The sequence below is a fragment of the Herpailurus yagouaroundi genome, unplaced genomic scaffold (genome assembly GCF_014898765.1).
Source record: "Herpailurus yagouaroundi ecotype Mexico unplaced genomic scaffold, PumYag 197, whole genome shotgun sequence".
In the NCBI taxonomy this organism is placed as follows: domain Eukaryota; kingdom Metazoa; phylum Chordata; class Mammalia; order Carnivora; family Felidae; genus Herpailurus; species Herpailurus yagouaroundi.
Window position 1 is genome coordinate 9,368,316 of NW_024412428.1, and position 20,322 is coordinate 9,388,637.

Sequence of the window (20,322 nt, forward strand, 5' to 3'; positions counted from 1 at the left end):
GGGGGGGGGGGAGGGGGCCTGGCGTGACCTGGCCAGCTTCCACAATGTGGCCCCCCGTGGGGGTGTGTAAGAAAAGGCCACAAGTGGGGCGCCTGGGGGGGCGCAGTCGGTTAAGTGTCCGACTTCAGCCAGGTCACGATCTCGCGGTCCGTGGGTTCGAGCCCCGCGTCGGGCTCTGGGCTGACGGCTCAGAGCCTGGAGACTGTTTCCGATTCTGTGTCTCCCTCTCTCTCTGCCCCTCCCCCGTTCGTGCTCTGTCTCTCTCTGTCCCAAAAATAAATAAAAACGTTGGAAAAAAAAAAAAAAGAAAGAAAAGGCCACAAGTGTCCCCCGAGGGACTCTTTAATCCTTACCTCTTCTCCCACTTGAGGGAGTAGGTAGAGGGCGTATTATCTCCCTCTGTTATCTTTTTGTTAAGTTTCTTTATTTCTTTTTGAGAGTGGTGGAGAGAGCGAGTGGGGGAGGGGCAGAGAGAGAGAGGGAGAGGGAGAGTCCCACACAGGCTCTGAACCCAAACCGAGAGCCAGACGCTTAACCCCGCGGAGCCACCCAGGCGCCCCTCCCTCTATTCGCCTGGAGAACACTTTGGTTCGGGGAGATGAGGGCTCAAGGTTACTCAGCTGGTGAATAACAGAGCCAGAAACGGAGCCCAGGTCTCTGGCGCTAAGTCCTGGATTTTGCACCAGGGCTTTTCTGCATTATCCACGTATATGATGCATAGACCTTGAGCACCTCCTACGTGACAAGCCCTGTGCTTAGATACACAGTGATAAATAACAAGACATAGTGGCCGAGCACATGGCACTTGGTGAGACGAACCACAGGGAAAAAAGCGAATGGATACATTGCTGCCGAGAGTGAGAGGCGCCATGAAGGAAAGGAATCAGGCGCAGGGACAGAGAACAGAGGTGAGGGATGGCAGCAGAAACCCCTTCAGGGACAGCATGTGGCCTCCTCCTGTGCTCCATAAGGCTGTCATCACTCACTATTTATTTACCACTATCTATCCCGGGTGAAATAAGAAACGTGTCCGGCGTCACTTGAAAAATCAAGCCAAACTATGCTTATACGAGGAGTTACGATTCCTTTTAGGTCCTAGATGATACTCGACAGAGGCGGATCTAGAGTTGTTCTAGCTAGATAAATACAAAGGGAGTGTGAAGGTGTTTCAGAGCCCCGGAACTATGCATTTTCTGCCAAACAGTTGTTGGCATTGCTAGGGGTCAAAAGTGTCAGTAAACCCGCTTTGGTAATCGTCATTTCTTATGCTCTATAGTAAATTCCTGGATTGTTTAGTCAAAAGGAACCTCAGAGATCATTCTCGCCCAGATTCTTCGCTTTACAGGAGCAGGAGCCCGAGTCCCAGAGGGACAAGCGGTTTGCTCAAACCTCAGAATTTTCGAGTCCAGATTCGAACCCACTGTGCCTTTCCTACTGTTCCAGGCGGCCTGGTGGGTCCACGAGGCATGAGCACAGCCATTTTCCACCCCTGACTCTTGTGAGCTCATGTTCAGTTTAGCTCCTGTTGAGAGAGAGATGTGCTGGTAAGTTAGAGCAGAGCCATCCAGATGGGACAAACCAGGAAAAACTTTGTTCAGGGCAGATTGTGAATTGTGACAGTTTCGTGGCTTTCAGATAATAGCATGAACTTCATAAGTGGTTTCTTTTGTGTTTTGGTTTTCTTACCTGTCACATAACACTAGTATTATGGGAGGGTCTGGGGACTGACAGACTGGAGACAGTTCTTTTTTTTTTTTTTAATTTTTTAAGTGTTTTCTTTCTTTATTTTGAGAGACAGAGGGACAGAGAGAGAGAGAGAGAGCACACATGCATGAGCAGGGGAGGGGCAGAGACAGAGGGAGAGAGAGAGAGAATCCCAAGCAGGCTCCGCGCAGTCAGCACAAAGCCTGATGGGAGGGCTCTAACACACGAACTGTGAGATCATGACCTGAGCCAAAATCAAGAGTCAGATACTTAATCAAATACGCAGGCATCCCTAGAGATGCCTAGGGATACTCAGGCATCCCTAGAGACTACTGTGAGGACACTCATTGCTGGTGTTGTGACCCTGGGCTGTTCTTCAATCATCCTTCCTAAGCCTCAGTTTCCCCATTTGTAAAGCAGGAATAATTGAGTTCCCAGGGTGCTTGAGAGACTGTGCATAAAGTCCCTGACATAGTGCATGGCATATATCACACTGAACCATAGAAAACTGCTGATGCCTGACAGTTTAGGATCCACAAAAATGGCAGTTCATATAGTTCAACCTAACAATAGAAGCCCAGTAAATGTGATTATTGATGGCACTGGTGGTGGTAACACGGTTTTAAAATTATACAAACTTGGTTTCAGATTCCACCTTGTTAAAACATAAAATTCAACCGAATAAATTTGAAGACCTAATCGGCTTCATTAAAGGATTCACGAATCCAGCATCCCATCTAGCAAGTGGGGGGGGATGGGGAGGGAGGGAGGGAGGCAGAGCGGTTGTACAAAATGGAAGGTTTTTATAGGAAGGAGGGTGAGGCAAGAAAGTTGTTAGCAAAAGAAAAGGATTTTTCCGGGCAAGGTTTCTTTCCCTTAGAGAGGAGAGGAGGGGCCCTTATCCTGCAGACCTCACCTTCCTTCCATCCCCCACATGGGAGAGGGCCCATGCGACCCATGACTGCCTTGGCTCGGATCAGAAAATTCCTGACTACAGATTAAGACTGCATTTTGGAGGGAGATGGAAATTGCTATCAGGTTAGATAAGAAGCCCGGTTTGGGGACTTGGCCTAACTGATGCCATTTTGGGTGTGTGGTTTTCTTTTTAACACTTTTCTTTGGCTTACTTGACGTTTATGAATTCAGTTAACAAATAATTTTTGAAAGCCACTACGTGCCAGGCGCTATGCCAAGCACAGAGATGATGGCTGGCCAAAGATGTGTGTCCTCATGGGTCTTTTGGTCTGGTAAGTGCAGCTGGGCAAACTGACTTCCTTGAGCCTAAATTTCCTCATCTGCCCAATGGCGACAGTGATACGCTCTTTACCAGGGGGCTGGGAGGATTGGAGACCCAAGTACCCAAAGTGCCTGGGGGCAGTGCCTGACATATAAAAAGCACTCTGTCGACACAATTAATTTGGCATTTGAATAATGCTGGGAGGTCTCCAGGGTGCTTTTATACCCATCACTTATATCACCCTCATAATTATTCCTGAGAGGTAGGAAAGCTGCAATCACCCCTTTGTCCAGATGTAGAACGAGTTAAGTATTAGCTCCTGATCCAAATGGTTCTTGTGGGGTTGGGTTTTCTAACTCTCAAATCCAAGGTTCAGGACTCCCGATGCTCACGGGTGCTCCTCAGGGGACTAGAAAGCAAAAGGAATCTCCTTCTCTAGAGATGTTTTCTGAATTGGCAGCAATTTTTCCGAAAAGGTTGAGCATTGCACTGCCTGGTGGCCCAGAGGGGAAGGGTATACTTTTAAGACAGCCAGCCTAGAGCTGGGCTTGGGGTTCCGGGTCTGGTTCCCCATCCCCTGCCCCGGACCGCATCACACACACACACACACACACACACACACACACACACGCACACATACACACAAACGCACACACCACCCATCCCACCTGGCAGTCTTACACAAGCCCTTTGACCCCCGAAGCCCCAGTTTTCACATGTCGAATAAGCAAAGATGATATGGGTCATGTGCGAAGGATTCAGATTACATGATGGGCAGGAAAACACTTTGTAAACTGTACCACGACGCCCGTAGAAAGTAACACCACTATCATCGAGGTTCTAGGTTTCTACCAGCCCTGGGCGTTTGCTGAAGCTCAGCCCCAGCTGCCAGCACGTGAGGCTTCTGCTAGATTTTGTGACCAACATTCGTTGTATAATGACTGGATGAATACCATGCTAACTTAGCATGTTCTGGCATCTGTGAAACTCACACGGGTGTTTCCCTTTCTCCACTTAGTTCCCGCCGCCTTTGCTGGACTGATGTACCTGTTCGTGAGGCAAAAATACTTCGTCGGCTACCTGGGGGAGAGAACTCAGAGGTAGGCCACTGGGACTGTTCAAGAACCAGGGTGTGAGCCATGCTTTTCCAGCAAGAAGAGGGATCGTTCACCACCATATTCTGCCCAAGATTTCAGGCTCTGGGCGGGGGCGGGGGGTGTCACTCGCGGCTGGGGGGTGAGGGCCATAGTATCCCTCCCCCTTTTCCCCCTGAACTTTGCGGGCTCGGCAAATACCGCTGGGGGACTTGATTCCTACGCCCAGTAACACATTCCTCCACGTGGCGTCGGGCCCACGAAGGATGCTTTCACACCGCCCGCTGACCCTTCTCGCACCCCCTCTGCCCCCTGCTCTACTCCCAGCCTTCAGAGTCTGACTTTCTGGGTCTGGCTTCCCAAGGCCTCCGGTGAGTGAAGCATTTCATTGTTTGCCTAAAGAAATGAGAACTAAAACGTGCACCTTGTGATCAGTTCTCTTGAGTAACAGATTTTCCAGGGACCAGCAGGAAGAATGTTGCAAAAATAGGACGCACGAACACTCAGAGGACGGAGCCTGTGAATAGAGTCCCCGTTGCATTGCTGATGGAGGCTGCCAGACGGAAAGCCCCAGAGCAGCAGCTATAACTTTGGCTACACCCGGTTTGGGAAATCCGGATTTCCATAAAATAAATGAGGATACTTACAGGAGACATGTTATAGTCTGCCACCAGTTCCTCAGGATTCTTGTTCGAATTTTATTTATTTATTTATTTTTTGAGAGAAAGAGAGAGAGAGAGAGAGAGTGAGCAGCAGTGGGGCAGAGAGAGAGGGAGAGGGCGAGAGAGAATCCCCAGCAGGCTCCGCGTGGCCAGCGCAGAGCCCGATGTGGGGCTTGAACTCGTGAACCGTGAGATCGTGACCTGAGCTGAAATCAAGAGTCGGACACTTAACTGACTGAGCCACCCAGGCGCTGCCACTTCTTTCGAATTCTTAATGTACCGGCAGGGCTCCAGGAGCCAGGCGTGTGTTCTGGGAGGCTGCCGCCTGCCCGAGTGGTGACTCCAGCCCTCCCCTTCATTTTTCTCCCTTGTCTAGTTTCACGTCCCCCCCCCTGTCTCTTACGATAGCACCCTCCTCTCGCGGTTAATGGGCTCTCCGTTTAGTTAACATCTGCAGCGGTGACAAAGGCATTGACATCCCGGGAGGTCGGCAGGTGATAGCATTCTGTCTGGGGACCTTGGGAGCCTGTGAAACTAAATGGCTGGGGGCCGGGGGGTGATGGCGAGCTGCAGCCAAGAGAAGAATGACTCGTCTCTCAGAGATTCTTTCCTGGGCTCGTCTGCTATTCATTCCTCTCTAGTGGGGTTCTTATTTACCCTTGAAAACCACAGTTCCATTATCTCTCTTACCCTTATCAACACTCTCATAAATGATATTCCTCATTCTCTTCCACTCTGGAAAGCCTCTATTCCGCCTTTTCCCGGGAGAGCACCTGTTGTCAAGAAGCGAGGGGTGGTGGGGTGTCTATCAGTAAAATAAGGGGGTTCTGCTCTCTTGGGCTGCCTCCCGTGCATCTCTGTCTTCCTCCGCAGAGTCTCCGGGGTCTGGCCCAGTCACTGTTCTCTTCGCCTGTCACCTCTCGCCTGAGATCTTAAAGTTGCTTTCATTCTAAGACAATCTGTGGAGCATGACAACATTTGTTGATTTGCCCGTAGGCTCTCTGCATTTTAAAGGTAATCACTGCTAGGGAATGAACCGAGGTGGCAAAAAATAATAAGATCTAGACTTAAGATCTTAAAAATACTAGACTTCCCTGGACCTCATTAAAATGTAATTGGCCTAACATCTTAAATCCTGTCCTGGTCTCCCCCGTGAGATCCCACTGGCCCCTTTACCACCTGTCTGTGGCACCTTCAGAGCCTTCTCACCTGTCCCGCACCCACAGTCTTCAGTACTCATCCATCACGGTGCTCCTTCCTGCCGAGACCAAACACGGCCTCACAATACTTCTGAACACAGAGTTCGGAGCTATTGGCATCAGGAGAAATGACATCTATGGGATGAAATGTCTAATCCTAATCTAGACCGACATATAGTTTGAGGTAGATGCAACCCCGAGAGCCTCCATGGCTAGGTCCAAGAGGATTTTCAATTCTGCCTTCTGGAAACTATGTGCTAATACCCTCTTCCGCCGTGGACCCCCTCGTTCGGATCCCCACTTCCGTCCCTGGGCCGCGTCGCACTTGTTCCCTGCAGATGCTCTAATGGCCAAATGCCTTCGGGATCTGCTTCAGTTCTTGGGCTCACCGTAGAGGAAGATACTGCCCAGGGAGACCCTTCCAGGAATTTCTCCCGGGGGCTGTCAACCATCTTTGCTCCTCCCCAGAAGTTGCTTTGGCCCTATCCACATCAGAAGTTCTAGTGTCATTTTGGGTGCAGTGGGTGGACATGACATTCCTTGATGTGTCTCCCCCACCAAAGCGTCTTCCTTCTGGAATTTTGGAGCCCCCACCTTTGTCCCCCCCTAGAAGCTCATGGCTCTCATTCTCAGCCCTACATCCTACTCCCTGACACTTTTCTCCCTGTTTTGATTAGGTAGTTTGTAGCATCTCAAACCACGTGAATTTCAGGGGCGCCTGGGTAGCTCAGCAGGTTAAGCGTCCGACTCTTGATTTCAGCTCAGGTCTCAGATCTCAGATCTCAGGGCCGTGAGATCGAGCCCTGTGTTGGGTTCTGTCCTGACAGCATGCAGCCCGCCAGAGACTCTCTTTCCCTCTGTCTCTCTGCCCCTCCCCCGCTCACTGTCTGACTCTCAAAAAAAAAAAAAAATGAATTTTAGTTTCTTCCCCTTTCATTCTAAGCTACTATCGGGACCCAAACTCAGTGGCGGTTGGCATTATATTACAAGACTACTTGCCTTTTACCATCCACCTTTACTTGACTTTAAAAAAAAAAACGTTTATTTATTTTTGAAAGAGAGAGAGAGAAAGAGAGAGCATGAACAGGGGAAGGGCAGAGAGAGAAAGAGACATAGACTCCAGGCTCTGAACTGTCAGCACAGAGCCCGACGCGGGGCTCGAACTCACGGACCGCGAGATCATGACCTGAGCCGAAGTCGGCCGCTTAACCGACTGAGCCACCCAGGCGCCCCTCAAGGCTGGTGTTTCTAAAGTGCAACCCACCAACCAACAACCAAGTGCACCAAGAATTGCCTGGGGGTGCTTGTTAAAAATAGACATTCCTGGGCCTCACCCTGAATGTACCGAATCAGAATCTCTAGGGTGGGAGCCTGGGAGTATGCATTTTAACAACTTCTGCACACAGTGTGGGGATCACTGAAGGCTGTTCATGCCTCTTTTCTAAGAATGATTCATTTGACAAAAATCTCTGGAGGGCCTGATTTATTGGAGATATGTGGGTGAGCAGAGGAACAATATCTTGCTCTCGTGGGCCTTACAATTTTTATTCCCTTTAGAAGTTACCGGGTTTAAAGTGGTATTTCCTTTCTGAAAAGAACAGAATTTTAAGGCCAGATGGGACCATGCAGTTTTTTTTCTTCCACCCACATTTTGTATATATTTTTATGTGAGGCGGGGGAGGGTCAGCGACTTGCCCAAGGCCACACAGCAGGGAGCGGGGGCTGGAGCTCAGGGGTCCTGGTGCCTGACCCCAGCTACACCTCACACCACACCTCCTCCTCCTCGAAGTTTTAGGCACATTCGAGATGGGAATTGTCTGTCATAATGCCTTTTTGAATTTTTTATTTTATTTTATTTATTTTTGATAGGGAGAGACAGAGCACAAGTTGGGGGGCGGGGGCGCAGAGAGAGAAGGAGACACAGAATCCGAAACAGGTTCCAGGCTCCGAGCTGTCCGCACAGAGCCCGACGCGGGGCTCGAACTCACACATGGTGAGAGATTGTGACCTGGGCGGAAGTTGGATGCTCAACCGACTGAGCCACCCGGGTGCCCCTGTCATAATGCCTTTTTGATGTGTTCACGTAGGTTTGATGCTGTGTGTGTGTGTAAGAGAGGGGGGATACATTTATTTCGAAACGTAACAACAAAATCCTAGTCTCCAAAGGAGCCCTCGGGAAGGTAGACAGAGCAGGACTCTGGCCTCACCCAGACAGGTTTGAATTCCCACTTTGCCTCTTCCTGGCTGTGTGCCCTTAGGCACATCATTCAACCCGTCTCTTCTCAGTTTCCCCACCTGGATAATGGGTTACCAATACCTCACAAAGTCACAGATATAAAATGCCTGTCCCTCAGATGCTTCGCTTAATTCTGACCTTCCCCGCCCCATTTAGAGAGAACTGTGCATCAGCTTCCAGAGACAATCATAGAGATGCCTTGGGTTTCAGTCTAATTATGCAGGACGTGTCCCGCGGGCCCCCCACCCCGGCCCTTCCTTCTGCCCCCACCGCGCCCACCGCCAGGCTGGACAGATTTCAAACTGAGGCTCCCGAAGTGCCCGAGGTGGGGACCCCCGTTCACACTCAGCCCTGCGGGTGGTGGGCACGCGCTGAACCCTTGCCTTCCACGCCCTTCGCACGGTCCGGGAAGAGTTAAGGCACCACACAGCCGGCTCCTCGGGGGCGGGATGCCTTGAGGCCTTTGAAAAATGCTGCCCCGAAGTCGAGAACACCACTGTTTCAGCAGCAGGCGCTGCCATTTCACCCTTCACCGCAGATTTATCTCGAGCACATTCCGAAACAGCTTTGCAGATCGCTTTTTCTTGTTTCGGTAATGAGCATATGGCGGCCTCATTCCTGTGATAAATCTGAGCCACCACAATATTTGACTTTTCACAAGTTAATTTCCCCGAACCCTCCATTCTCTCTCTGGCTAAAAGATAGCCCGTCCTTAGACTCTGTTACTTTCTCCTCAGCATTAGCAGGTGACTGTATTTGTCCGCCAGGGCCACTGTAATCAAGTACCACAGACGGCGTGGCTCAGACAACAGAGATTGATTGTCTCCGGAGGGTAGAAATCTGAGATCAAGGTGTTGGCTGCCTTGCTTCTTCTGACACCTCCCTCCTTGGCTCACGGGTGGCCGTCTTTCCCCTGTGTCTTCCTTCTGTGTGGGTCTGTGTTCAGATCTTCTCTTCTTAAAGGACACCAGCCATATTGAGTCAGGGTCCACCCTGGTGATAACATTTTTACCTTAATTACCTCTTTAAAGATTCTGTCTCTAAACACGGTCATGTCCTGAGGAATTGGGGTTAGGATTTCAACATATGAAGGGGGGGGGGGGGCGGGAGGACACAATTTAGCCCATCGTGCTCCCTTTAGAGAGCATATTATTTTTCTCCCCAATAAAGAAACAGGAGGTCTCACTTCGTGAGCATGACTGTAAACAGGGAACCGAGGACGGAAGAGCAGGTCAGAACGGGGCAAGGAGCAGGGACAATGTCGGCCAGCCACGTTTCTCAAACTTTAATGGCCCGTGAGTCACGGAGGGACTTGTCAAAACGCAGATTTGGATCCGCTGAATCCAGAGAGGGACCTGCGATTCTGCATTCCTTAACCAGCCCCCGGTGGATGCCGACACTGCCGGTCCGCGGCCCACACTTTGAGTAGCAAGGAAATAGTCGCACCGCTGAACGTTTTTCAGACCCTTGACATAGGCAAGTTAGGAGTTCCGTGATGAAGCTTTGGGGTCCATTTCAAAAAGATAAAATTTCTAACGTCGAGCCTGGGGATGCCAAATTCTGCTCTCTCTCTTGATTATGTCAAAAACCATAATGCTCAGCAGCACTGACGCACCTGTTTAGCTGAGTTGGCTGTTCTCGTTGAACAGCCATGATTGCCAAAGGGTCCCCTCACTGGGTCGTGACTAACAGCCTTAACGAGCCATTTGGCTGGACTTTCCAAACGCACTAGCGCTACCCGGGTTGGATCCGGCCACAGCGGTCACAAAAGGATCGTTCAGAGGGAAGCCAGGGCAGCCGCTGTGCACAATTAGGTGGTCACCTATCACTGGGGAGCTGCCTCCTGACCCCAGCTGATGACTTGCCTAAGCAGCGGAGGATTTAGAGCCTTTGAGAGAAGAATATGAATGTACTAAAACATCTCTGCCCCACCTCCATTCGCTTAAAATGTAAGAGCCTGTCTTCCGCTGCTAGGGGTCCAGCTTTCATTAGTGTGAACATGGCTCATTCCCAAGCAGCCTCAGGAGGATAGATTGAACCCTCGGATCCTGGAGCACCTTTTAGATTCCATCAGCCTCACTGGTTCGTGAAACCAGCCCCTGTCTCGGAGAGGCACTTCAGTCCTGGGTGAGACACAGCGGCCAGCACTGCTTCGCAGGCACTTCTGGGGCAGAGCGGCTGCAGAAAGGGTTGGAACGAGTCACTGGGGTTCCTGATCCCAGGTCAGAAGGCCTGACGACCGACCGACAGCACCCACTGCCTTCACGCCCTCAGGGTTCAGAAGGACACTGGGGGAACGCAGAGAAGCTGTAGAGCAGAGCCCTAACGATGATGGGGTTTGGGGTCTCGGCTCTCGTAGCTTGGTTCTGAAATACGTTCAGTGACTAACAGTAGCAGAGACCCTTCCATTCTTCATAGGAAGTCAGTGGAGCATGCCTGAGTGAAAGGAACTATAATCGAAACCCCTTGTGTCTCAAATTGGTGACGTTCTTTGTTAAGCCCATCTCAGTTGCCGCTTCTACCGTTTTCTCTCTTTTCCAGCACACCGGGCTACATATTTGGGAAGCGAATCATACTGTTCCTGTTCCTCATGTCCCTTGCCGGAATCTTCAACTATTATCTCATCTTCTTTTTCGGAAGTGACTTCGAAAACTACATAAAGACAGTAACCACCACCGTCTCCCCTCTACTCCTCATCCCCTGACTCTCCGCCGAATACAGGGTCGGCATTTCCATCTGATCGATACCTAAAGTCATCATAACTCAGCCCTTGGAAAGATAGAGCTCCTCTTTAGACAGCTGTAAATCGAATGACCATCTGGGGCTCCGCAGCTTGAGTTAACCTTGCTTTCCCCGGAAGAAAATAACTTAGTGTCCGCTCCCCCGCCCTTGAGAATGGCAGTGGCCCCGTATCTCTTACTCAGACCCGTTCGGTAGTTCTGTAGGTTTCCTGAGTTACCCCGCTTCCCGAAGATGTTCTGTGACCACATTTATGTTTTCCTCAAATAAAGCGCAGAGACACGTTTCAGGCTGGGGGTCGAGTTTTTTTGTGGGTTTCTTGCTACATTTGAACACCTAGTCGGTTTTCGTCAACCTCGACGACGATAATAGAAAATACACTGTCCTTACACGCAGGCGTGCCTGGAAGGCATTCACCAAAATGTCAAGTAGGATTATCGTGGGCTGGAGCGATTTGGGGGTGAGTTTTACTCTGTGTTTATGTTTTCATGTATTATTTGCAGCAAATAAATGGCACTCAGCACAGAACCCGAAGAGACACAGCCAGAGCGTGGCCTTTCTGGGAAGCCTTTCCCATCTCCCGGTTGGTCTAGTGTTGCCCTCTGACCTCCCACAGCACCCTCTGAACATCTCAACCGCAGCAAATCCATATTACAATGGAAAGATGTTTATTAGCGCGTGTCGCCCCGTCCCACTAAATCATTAGCTCTTGGATATCCCTGATGTCCCATCTATTTTGCTTTTCCTGTGCCGAGCTCGGAGACTGTCACATCGCAGGCATCCTGCCTCAAGCTAGTTCGGAACTCAAACAGACGTCCTGCAAAGTGATATATGGTAGGGGACAGTTGGGGTGTTTTAGGAGATTAAGATGTTTTCTTTCGATGTTTTAATGGGATTAATTGTGGAGAAATGCAAAAGCAAAAACGAAAACAAACCCCCGCCCCCCACACTATCCTTCCTTAGACAGACTTCCTGAAGGATCTTTTGTTGACTTCCTTAAGAATCCTTCGCACACCCCATGAGGATTAGGTTGGTATATTTATGTGCTAGCATCGTGCCCAGCACCCATCATATCATCTCAGTTTAAAATGTGCTGTGGGGCGCCTGGGTGGCTCAGTAGGTTGAGCGTCGGGTCATGATCTTGCGGTTCGTAAATTCGAGCCCCGTATCGGGCTCACTGCTGTCAGTGAGGGAGCCCACTTCAGATCCTCTGTCCCCCTGTCTCTCTGCCCCTCCCTTGCTTGTGTGCTCTCTTTCGGAAATGAACATTTAAAACAAAACAAAACGAAACATGCCGTAACTCAGTGTCAGAGCCTAGGATAATGCCGGGTCCATTGTGGGGCCCCCAGGTATTGGTTGAACAAATGAATAAATGAATGAATGAGTTTATAAATCACTGGCTAGCAGTATTTAATAAAATATGTCTGTAGAGTGAGCCATTTCCCATATTGAGGATGGATTCACGGTGGTGCAACCAACTGTCACACACACACACACACACACACACACACGGTGTCCCTTGTCACAATTTAGATAATAGCTGGGTGTGGTCAAAGGTCCAGGACTCCCGACAGAGAGAAGCCAGCAACTCCTGAGGACTGAGCTCTCGGCTGAGGTGAACAGCGATGAATGAGTCCCTGCTACCCCCGCTGAGTCTCATGATGGTCACAGTCTTAGGCAGAATGAGACAAATCCAGGGGCCACAGCTCCCCAGTTTTCTCGGAGTTGCCTGCTTGGGGCGTGGAGGGAATGAAACATGGAATCCGGCGTGTGTGACGTCTGGATCAAGGTGCTTCGCATGCGATGCCCAAGGCAAGCAGATTTCTCAATTCGCGGGAAAACCCCCATGTGGGCATGGTTTCCTAGGCCTATCTGATGGTCCAGACTAAAGCCCCGCTTGGGGTCTTCTGGCCAAACCCCAACCAGCAGAAGCTTCTCCGTGCCCATGGCTCCAGCAGAGTTGCTTCCGCTCTTAGCTCTCTGTAGAGACCAGGACCCAAATGTCCTAGTGGGCAGTGGGAAGGAAAGGGCTTCGCAGACCGCAAGGTGGAGGGGGCTCCAGGGGCCACCTCAGCCTGGCTTGGTGTGGAGGGCAACAAGGTGACCAGGCATCCATGTTTGCCTGGGACTAAGAGATTTCCTGGGAGGAGACGCTTTCGGTTTTAAAACTGGGACAGTCCTGGGAAAACCAAGATGAGTGGGTTGCTCTAAGGGCGAGCTGGGCCAGGATATGCTCGGGGGAGCCTGGGGACCCCTTAGCTCGCAGAGGCCGCACCGTCCGAACTGACCATGGGACCTCCAGAGTGCAAAGACAGGAAATGACGTCATGGCCCATCAGAGGCTCTGCGGACTCTGGCTTGGGTGGAGAGTCCACGACTGAGGGCACTCAGGGGTTGAGGTGCAGGTAGAGGAGACTTGACTGTTATGAAGAAGAGGGTCTCGGGGCAGAACTGCTGTCTGGTCGGAGGTGACCCTGCCTAGTGGTCAGACTCTGTCTTCAGAGTTCCAGGCCTGGGCTCAACCCTTGCCCTGTCACCCCCTCCATTCTGTGACTTCCCCCCAAGCCTCCAGTTTTGCATTTATTAAATTGGGATAATAATAGCGTCAAAATATGGGGTTGCTATAAAGAGAGAAAGCAATTGAAAAATTTTAGCATATAATACGTGCTGAATATTATCATCTGGTATTGCTATACTTATTATATTTATTATCGTTACGTTGTTTGATTCATTTCCTATTGCTGCATAAGAAACTCCCACAACCTTAGTTGATTATCACCCCATACGTTGCCACCTCACCGTTTCATTGGGTCAGAGGTCATATGCTTGAGCTGGGTCCTCTGTTCAGGGTCTCAGCAGGCCATAATCAACATGTCGGCCTGGGATGCAATCTCCACTGAGGCTTGGCATTCTCTTCAGGCTCACTGGTTGTAGGCAGAACTCGGTTCTTTGCCACTCCAGAAGAAAAGCCCTCAGCTCCTGGTAGCCCCTTCCCTGACACATGGGATTCTGCACAACATGGCATTTTTACCTCTTTAAGGCCAACAGGAGAGCAACATTGGTGCCTTTTTCATCTCTGACCTCTAGACCCACTTTTATAAGGTTCTCCTGATTAGGCCAGGCCCACCCAGGTCAAGCTCACCTTTGATGAACTTAAAATCAACTGCTTTGGCACCACAGTGACATTGCAAAACCCCTTCACTTTTACCTTATAATGCAACTTAGTGAGATTACAATCTAGGCCCTGCTCACCCTCGAGGCGGGGGGCAGATGATACAGAAGGGTGAGTCATTTTAGGATTCTGACTACCCAGCTTACCTTCCAGTCTCAGAGGAGCCAAAGGGAGCGGGATGGATGGTGAGATTATGGGTCTTCTGGGCAGAAGCAGGGTGGAGTGTGTGTGTGTGTGTGTGTGTGTGTGTGTGTGTGCTCGTGCACGTGTGAACATTTGGGTGAGAATTCTACTAGGAAGGAGGCTGGGGTCTCTCCCAATTCCTTAGGAGCAGGGAAAGTTCATTCATAACCTTTTCTATCCCCTGTGGGAAACAGTGCAGTGATAGAACAGATGAAGCTGAGACAAACAAGAAATGAACCCCACCCTCCCCTTCCATTTTGACTAAAATACGCTATTTTCATAAGAATGTCCCTGACTGGCTGTCCCCGTTGCCTGAGCCGACGTTATGTCTCTCCTGGACCATTTCCGTAGCCACCTCCATTGGGTGTTACATCACATGCCCTCGCTTGAAACCTGCCAGGGCATTTTTATCACTCTTAGGATAAACCCCAAGTGCCTTGAGGTGGCCTTCCAGGGCGTCTGCGGTTGGTGGCCGTGTTCCTCTTCGAGCTGCCCGCCTTGGCTCACTGGGCATCAGCCCCTCTGGCCCTCCTGCTGCCGGCTGTAATGCGGGGCTCCTCCCCCAGGTGCTCTGTGGCTCCCTCCCTCCTTGTGCTCAGAGTCTGCCAGTGGTCACCTCCTCACAGAGCCCTCCAAGACCAGTGCGGAGTCTACATAGAAGTGCAATTCCTCCTCTGCCCCGCCCTCCATCTCCTACCCTTGTTTTACTTTTTCTTCTCTGTCGCCTGAAGTTAGATCACTTATTTAGTCCCCTACTTGTCCATTGTATGTCTCCTGCCCTAGGATAGAAGCTTCCAAAGGGCAGGGATTTTGTCTGTGTTGCTCATCCCTCTATTCCCATGGCCTAGAACAGTGCTAGGCAGATAATCAGTGCTCCAGACATACAGCATGAGTCAATGGAAGAATGGACTGGGTTGGATGATTGTGTCTACTGGCTTAAGTGACTGGGAGGTAGGTTGCAGTGGTGATGGCTAAAGGGCTGTGAGCAAATTCAGGACAGGGAGCCTTACAGATGATCTTAAATTTGAGTAAGCCAAACTCCAGCTAGGGGACCCATTAGAAAATGGAAATCCCTCAGCACCACCCCCAGAGATATGATCTGGTAGGTTAGGGATTGGGCCCAGGAATTCACATTCTTATTAAGATTCTCTGGATTTTCCTGATGCAGATAGTTGAAGACCACTCTTCCAGAAGCTTTTCGTTCTACAGCTGTACCACCCAATATGGCGGCTACTAGCCCTTGAAAGATGGCTCCTCTAAACTGAGATGTGCTGTAAATGTGGAGTGCACGCCAGATTTCAAAGATTTAATACCAAAAATGTAAAGTATCTCATTTATAATGTTTTTGTATGGATCACACGTTGCAATGATACTCTTGTGGCTGTAGGTGTTAAGTAAAATGTATTACTAGAATTAATTTCACCTGTTTCTTTGTACTTTTCTTAATCTGACTACTGGAAAATTTAAATTACATATACAGCTCACATTATGTTCCTATTGATCTAGAAGTTCTACGGGAGCCAGCAAGCCTCACAGCTGAAATAAGTGCTGGTCCCCACCCTGCGCACTTATCTTCAGGGATGATTTCTTGCAGACAATATTGAAAAATGTGCCGATGAAAGTTACCACAAGAAGCAAACTGGTCCTGTCTGAATCTGGAAATAGTTCTTTGAAGCTTGTTACCATATGATCACGAGAGTGTTTCATTAAGTATTTCTGATCACAGATGTGGCACATTATTAAAATATCATTTTTACGGTCACCCTAGAGGCGAGGGTTATCTGAATATGGAGAGAGAAACAGCTTGTGGGAGCTGTTGTATAAATGAAATTACTAGAAAGCAGTGCACTCGATTGCATATTGGCTTGGGGGCTTATTCTTATTAAAATGTTTAGATAGCAGTTTCTGTTCATTTTCTGCAGAATTGCTCTCCAAATTAAAAATTTGGCTTGGCACACCAATAGACCAGAGTCCCGGGAGAAGTTTATCCTCCTTTTCTTCTCGTTATCCTTGCCTAAGCACTTAGATGCCGTGCTGATAGGGAGCGCAGAAGGTCTGCACGGAGCACACGCGTTTGAATTTCCTGCAGCCCTGCAAATGGGCGCACTCGAACTTGCCTAAAAGAAGTCAGCGCAGGCTTCAAGCATATCAGAAGGTCTATCTGTAGGAAAGCAACCACTCTGTCTCTCTTATGATAATTTTTAGAAACAATTTTTAACGGAAATTGGCCTTCATAGTTGAAGACTTGCAAAAATGGACTAGAAGCCACTGCATAAACAAAATGAAATATAAGCCTTCACAGAATTCAGACTAATAAATGACTTCTCAGCCAATGAACAAGACAGAAGACTGAACCTTTGGTGCAAGATGACTTCCTTCCCTACGTGTATGTTTGCTTCCTCGACGTCAACACGATGGCAACCAGAATGCGGCCACAGCAACTGTCTGGAAACGTCTATTCTCACCTGGAGCCCAAGAGCCGCGCCCACTGGGCACACAGCCTCCCTCCCTCACCTCAATTATATTCAAATTTACCAATGCTTCAGCTGGTGTGAAAAGAGTGCTAGCTGATGCTATTGACCGTGAAGTGGGATGATTCTTGTAACTTCCGTCAGCAAAAGGCCTTATTGGCAGTGGGGTTGGGGAGCTGTGTGTGTGTGTGTGTGTGTGTGTGTGATTCGTTCGCGCCTACAGAGAGGACAAAACCCACAATAACATTTTGTGATTCAGCTGACACATCCTTTCTCTCTGTCTCTCAATCACCTAGGTTAATGAGGACAACAGAAAACATAGTTAATGCCTGAACCTACTCTCATCATAATCCTTTGTTTCAAAGCCCTTCCTTTCCTGAGATCACTACCTTCACTCTTCCCTGTCGTGAGGCTGTTATTGAGGAATTAAATGGGGGGAGGCCAGGCAAAGAAAGGAAGTGGGCCGCCAGAAAGTCAAGAGTTGCGTGGGTACTCTTCTAGAATGTTCCGCATTACTTCAGTGAGGGATTCTTAACTAGTGTGTTACTATGAAACAAGTCAAATAAATCTCTGACTTTGATAAAGTGCTAACGAATTAATTTAAAAAGTAGCCATTACTTGTTACTTATATTCCTCCTTTTTTTCAAGTTTACTTATTTATTTTAAGAGAGAAAGCAAGCAGAAGCTGGGGAGGGGAAGAGAGAGAAGGAGAGGGAGAGAATCCCGGGCTGGCTCCGCACTGCCAGCACAGAGCCCGACTCAGAACTCGAACTCACAAGCTGTGAGATCGTGACCTGAGCCAAAATCAAGAGTCTGACGCTTAACCTACAGAGCCACCCAGGTGCCCCTCTGTTGGAAGCATTTTAAAGCATCCCATCAGAAAAGCTCTTACCACTGACAGATATATGCAAGATAGATATGGCTTTTCATATAAAACACAAGGCTTGAAAGTCACGTCTCCCACTGTGTACTTGGGTCAACCTCCTCTGTGATTTGGGGAGACTGGTAGGAAGGTTTGAGAGATGCTAGACTGTGAACACAGGGATCAACAGCAGATCATGAGTAAACCATTTTGACTGGAGTGAAAGATCGCCCAAAAGGAAGGTCCACGGGTTAAGGTCGCGGACTCTGCAGTGCCGCCCAGCCTGTGGGATTTGGATGCTCTCAGTTGAGGGTTGTTGAAAGTGTTTGTTTTTGTTTTTAAGAGAATGATGCCTTGTGCAAAGCAGGATTTTCATAGAAAAACCTGGCAGCTTTACTGAAGATAGCCGAGGAAAGGAAATATCTAGATGGGGGAGGAGGAACGCGCTGGAGATCATTGGTAGGTGAAAATTTCAATGGTTTAAATGCAAGATGGGGCCTGGACTAAGATGGAGAAGCGAGTAGAAGATGTAACATTTTGAATAAGTAAGAGGGAGCATGACTGGTTGCATGGAAGCAAGGAAAGAAGGAGAGTAAAAGAGAATTCTGGGTTTTGAGTCTGGGGGAGAAGAGAATCAGCCTGTAATTAAATTCCCAGAGTGCCCCTACCATATCCCAGGCCTAGGGCTAGGGGCTGGGCATCGACAGTGACAAAGAGAGACAAGATCACCCTTGAGGAACATTTATTCTAAGGGGACAGTAAGCAGCCAGAGAGGTCGAGGACTCAGCGGAGCAACAGAGGTTACAGACGCATAAGAGTGAACAGTTTTGACTTACAGTTCTGTGTAAGACATCAAGAAAAATGAAAATCAAGGGACACTGAAAGGCCACTTATAATTAGGAGAAGTAAGAATTGCTAAGCACTTAATAATAACCATGACCATGCTTTTATTACTTTCTCACTTGTGGACTTTTGCCCCAAGGTTAAAGAGCTGGCAAGGAGCAGATCCCGGATCCAAGTTCAAGTCTATTATTTATTTATTTATTTATTTATTTATTTATATTTTAGAGAGAGAGAGCATGGGGAGGGGGTAGAGGGAGAGAGAGAGAGAGAGAGAGAGGGAGAATTTTAAGCAGGTTTCACGCTCAACACAGAGCCCAACGTGGGGCTCGATCCCACGACCCTGGGATCATGACCTGAGCTGAAATCAAGAGTTCGATGTTCAAACTGACTGAGCCACCCAGGCTTCTAAGTCTACCTCTTTTTAAGGTCATTGTCAACTGACCTTATCCAAAAGGTCCAACCACGACTCGTGGGTAATTTGGGGCATATAATGGCACTGGGGCATCGAAGGTGGGTGAGAGTTAGCTATGTCCTCAGCCTCATTATCTTGTTATCAAGGAAGCAATTCTCAGGCCATATTTGGCCACAAATATAGATCTTTTATTAAACAAACCTCCCTTTAGAAAGCAGGCCTGGGACAGTTCATATAACTGGGAGCTCGGGGATTCCTCTCGTCCAAAAGCTTCTTTTGAGTCAGATGCCGTCCCTAAGGACATGGTCTCAGGCCTCACTGGATTCCTACGGCCCGTTCACACCTGGGCTGGGGAGCACCTGCCCAATATTTACCCAGTCCTCAAAATATGAATACGTTTAATTTGAACACTGAGAGCCCATTTTTGACATTCATCATGTAAACCAGCAAGCCTCTCTTTTGGCCAACAGAAACTCACTTCTCATGGGGGCGCCTGGGCGGCTCAGTCAGTTAAGCCTCCAACTTTGGCTCAGATCCTGATCTCACGGTTCGTGAGTTTGAGCCCCATGTCGGGCTCTCTGCTCTCAGCACAGAGCCCGTTTTGTATCCTCTTTCCCCCTCTCTCTCTGCTCCTCCCTCTCTTGCACTGTCTCAAAAATAAATAAACAGGGGCACCTGGGTGAGCTTAGTCGGTTGACCGTCCGACTTCAACTCAGGTCATGATCTCACACTCCTTGGGTTCCAGCCCCTCGTCAGGCTCTGGGCTGACAGCTCAGAGCCTGGAGCCTGCTTCCGATTCTGTGTCTCCCTCCCTCTCTGCCCCTCTCCTGCTCATGTTCTCTCTCTGTCTCAAAAATAAATAAATAAAAACATTTAAAAAAAAAATAAACACTTAAACTCTCTTCTGATACTCACTATTCTGAGTTTTAAAGCCTCAAGTGGTGATTGAGATCAGAAGAGCTGATGGCTTTCTGATGTAATACGTTTCGAGGCTGAATTTCTCTATTGCCCCTGAATTTCTTTCTTTTCTTTTCCTTTTTTTTTCCCTGCATGTATTTATTTTTGAGAGACAGAGAGCACAAGCGGGAGAGGGGCAGACAGGAGGAGACAAAGAATCTGAAGCAGGTTCCAGGCTCCGAGCTGTCAGCACAGAGCCGGCTGCGGGGCTTCAACTCATGAACCATGAGATTATGACCTGAGCTGAAGTCGGACGCTTAATCGACTGAGCCACCCGGGCGCGCCACCCAGGCGCGCCACCCGCCCCTGAATTTCTAAGGGGGCTACTAAATGCCCCTAGAGTTGAGACTTCCAGTAATACAAACTCATGTTCTCATGCTCAATGTCCAACTATTTTAAAGTAAATTAGGAACATTGTAAAATAAACCCATACGTTGAACTGTTTGTTATTCCATAAAACTGTAATATGGATTTTTAAAAAATGGTAGCAGTAAACTGTAAAGCACCTATATTATTCTTTTTGACCAGGAAATCTTGACCTCACGGCCCAAG

At 48.9% G+C, this 20,322-nt stretch overlaps 1 protein-coding gene across 3 annotated transcripts in view; it reads left to right on the top strand.

The window, feature by feature from the left end:
- Positions 1-12,049, top strand: part of ALOX5AP (arachidonate 5-lipoxygenase activating protein) — a 28,681-nt gene extending 16,632 nt beyond the window's left edge. The window contains exons 5-6 of one of the 3 annotated variants that reach the window (XM_040448135.1): positions 3,960-4,041; positions 11,375-12,049. In XM_040448135.1, coding sequence (XP_040304069.1) covers positions 3,960-4,041; positions 11,375-11,464 — 172 coding nt within the window. In that variant the 3' untranslated portion in view covers positions 11,465-12,049. Of the gene's footprint in view, positions 1-3,959; positions 4,042-4,470; positions 4,684-10,673; positions 11,163-11,374 lie in introns of those variants that run through there. The other 2 variants (XM_040448136.1, XM_040448137.1) reach the window with 2 other exon arrangements.
- The last annotated feature ends 8,273 nt before the right edge of the window (positions 12,050-20,322 follow it).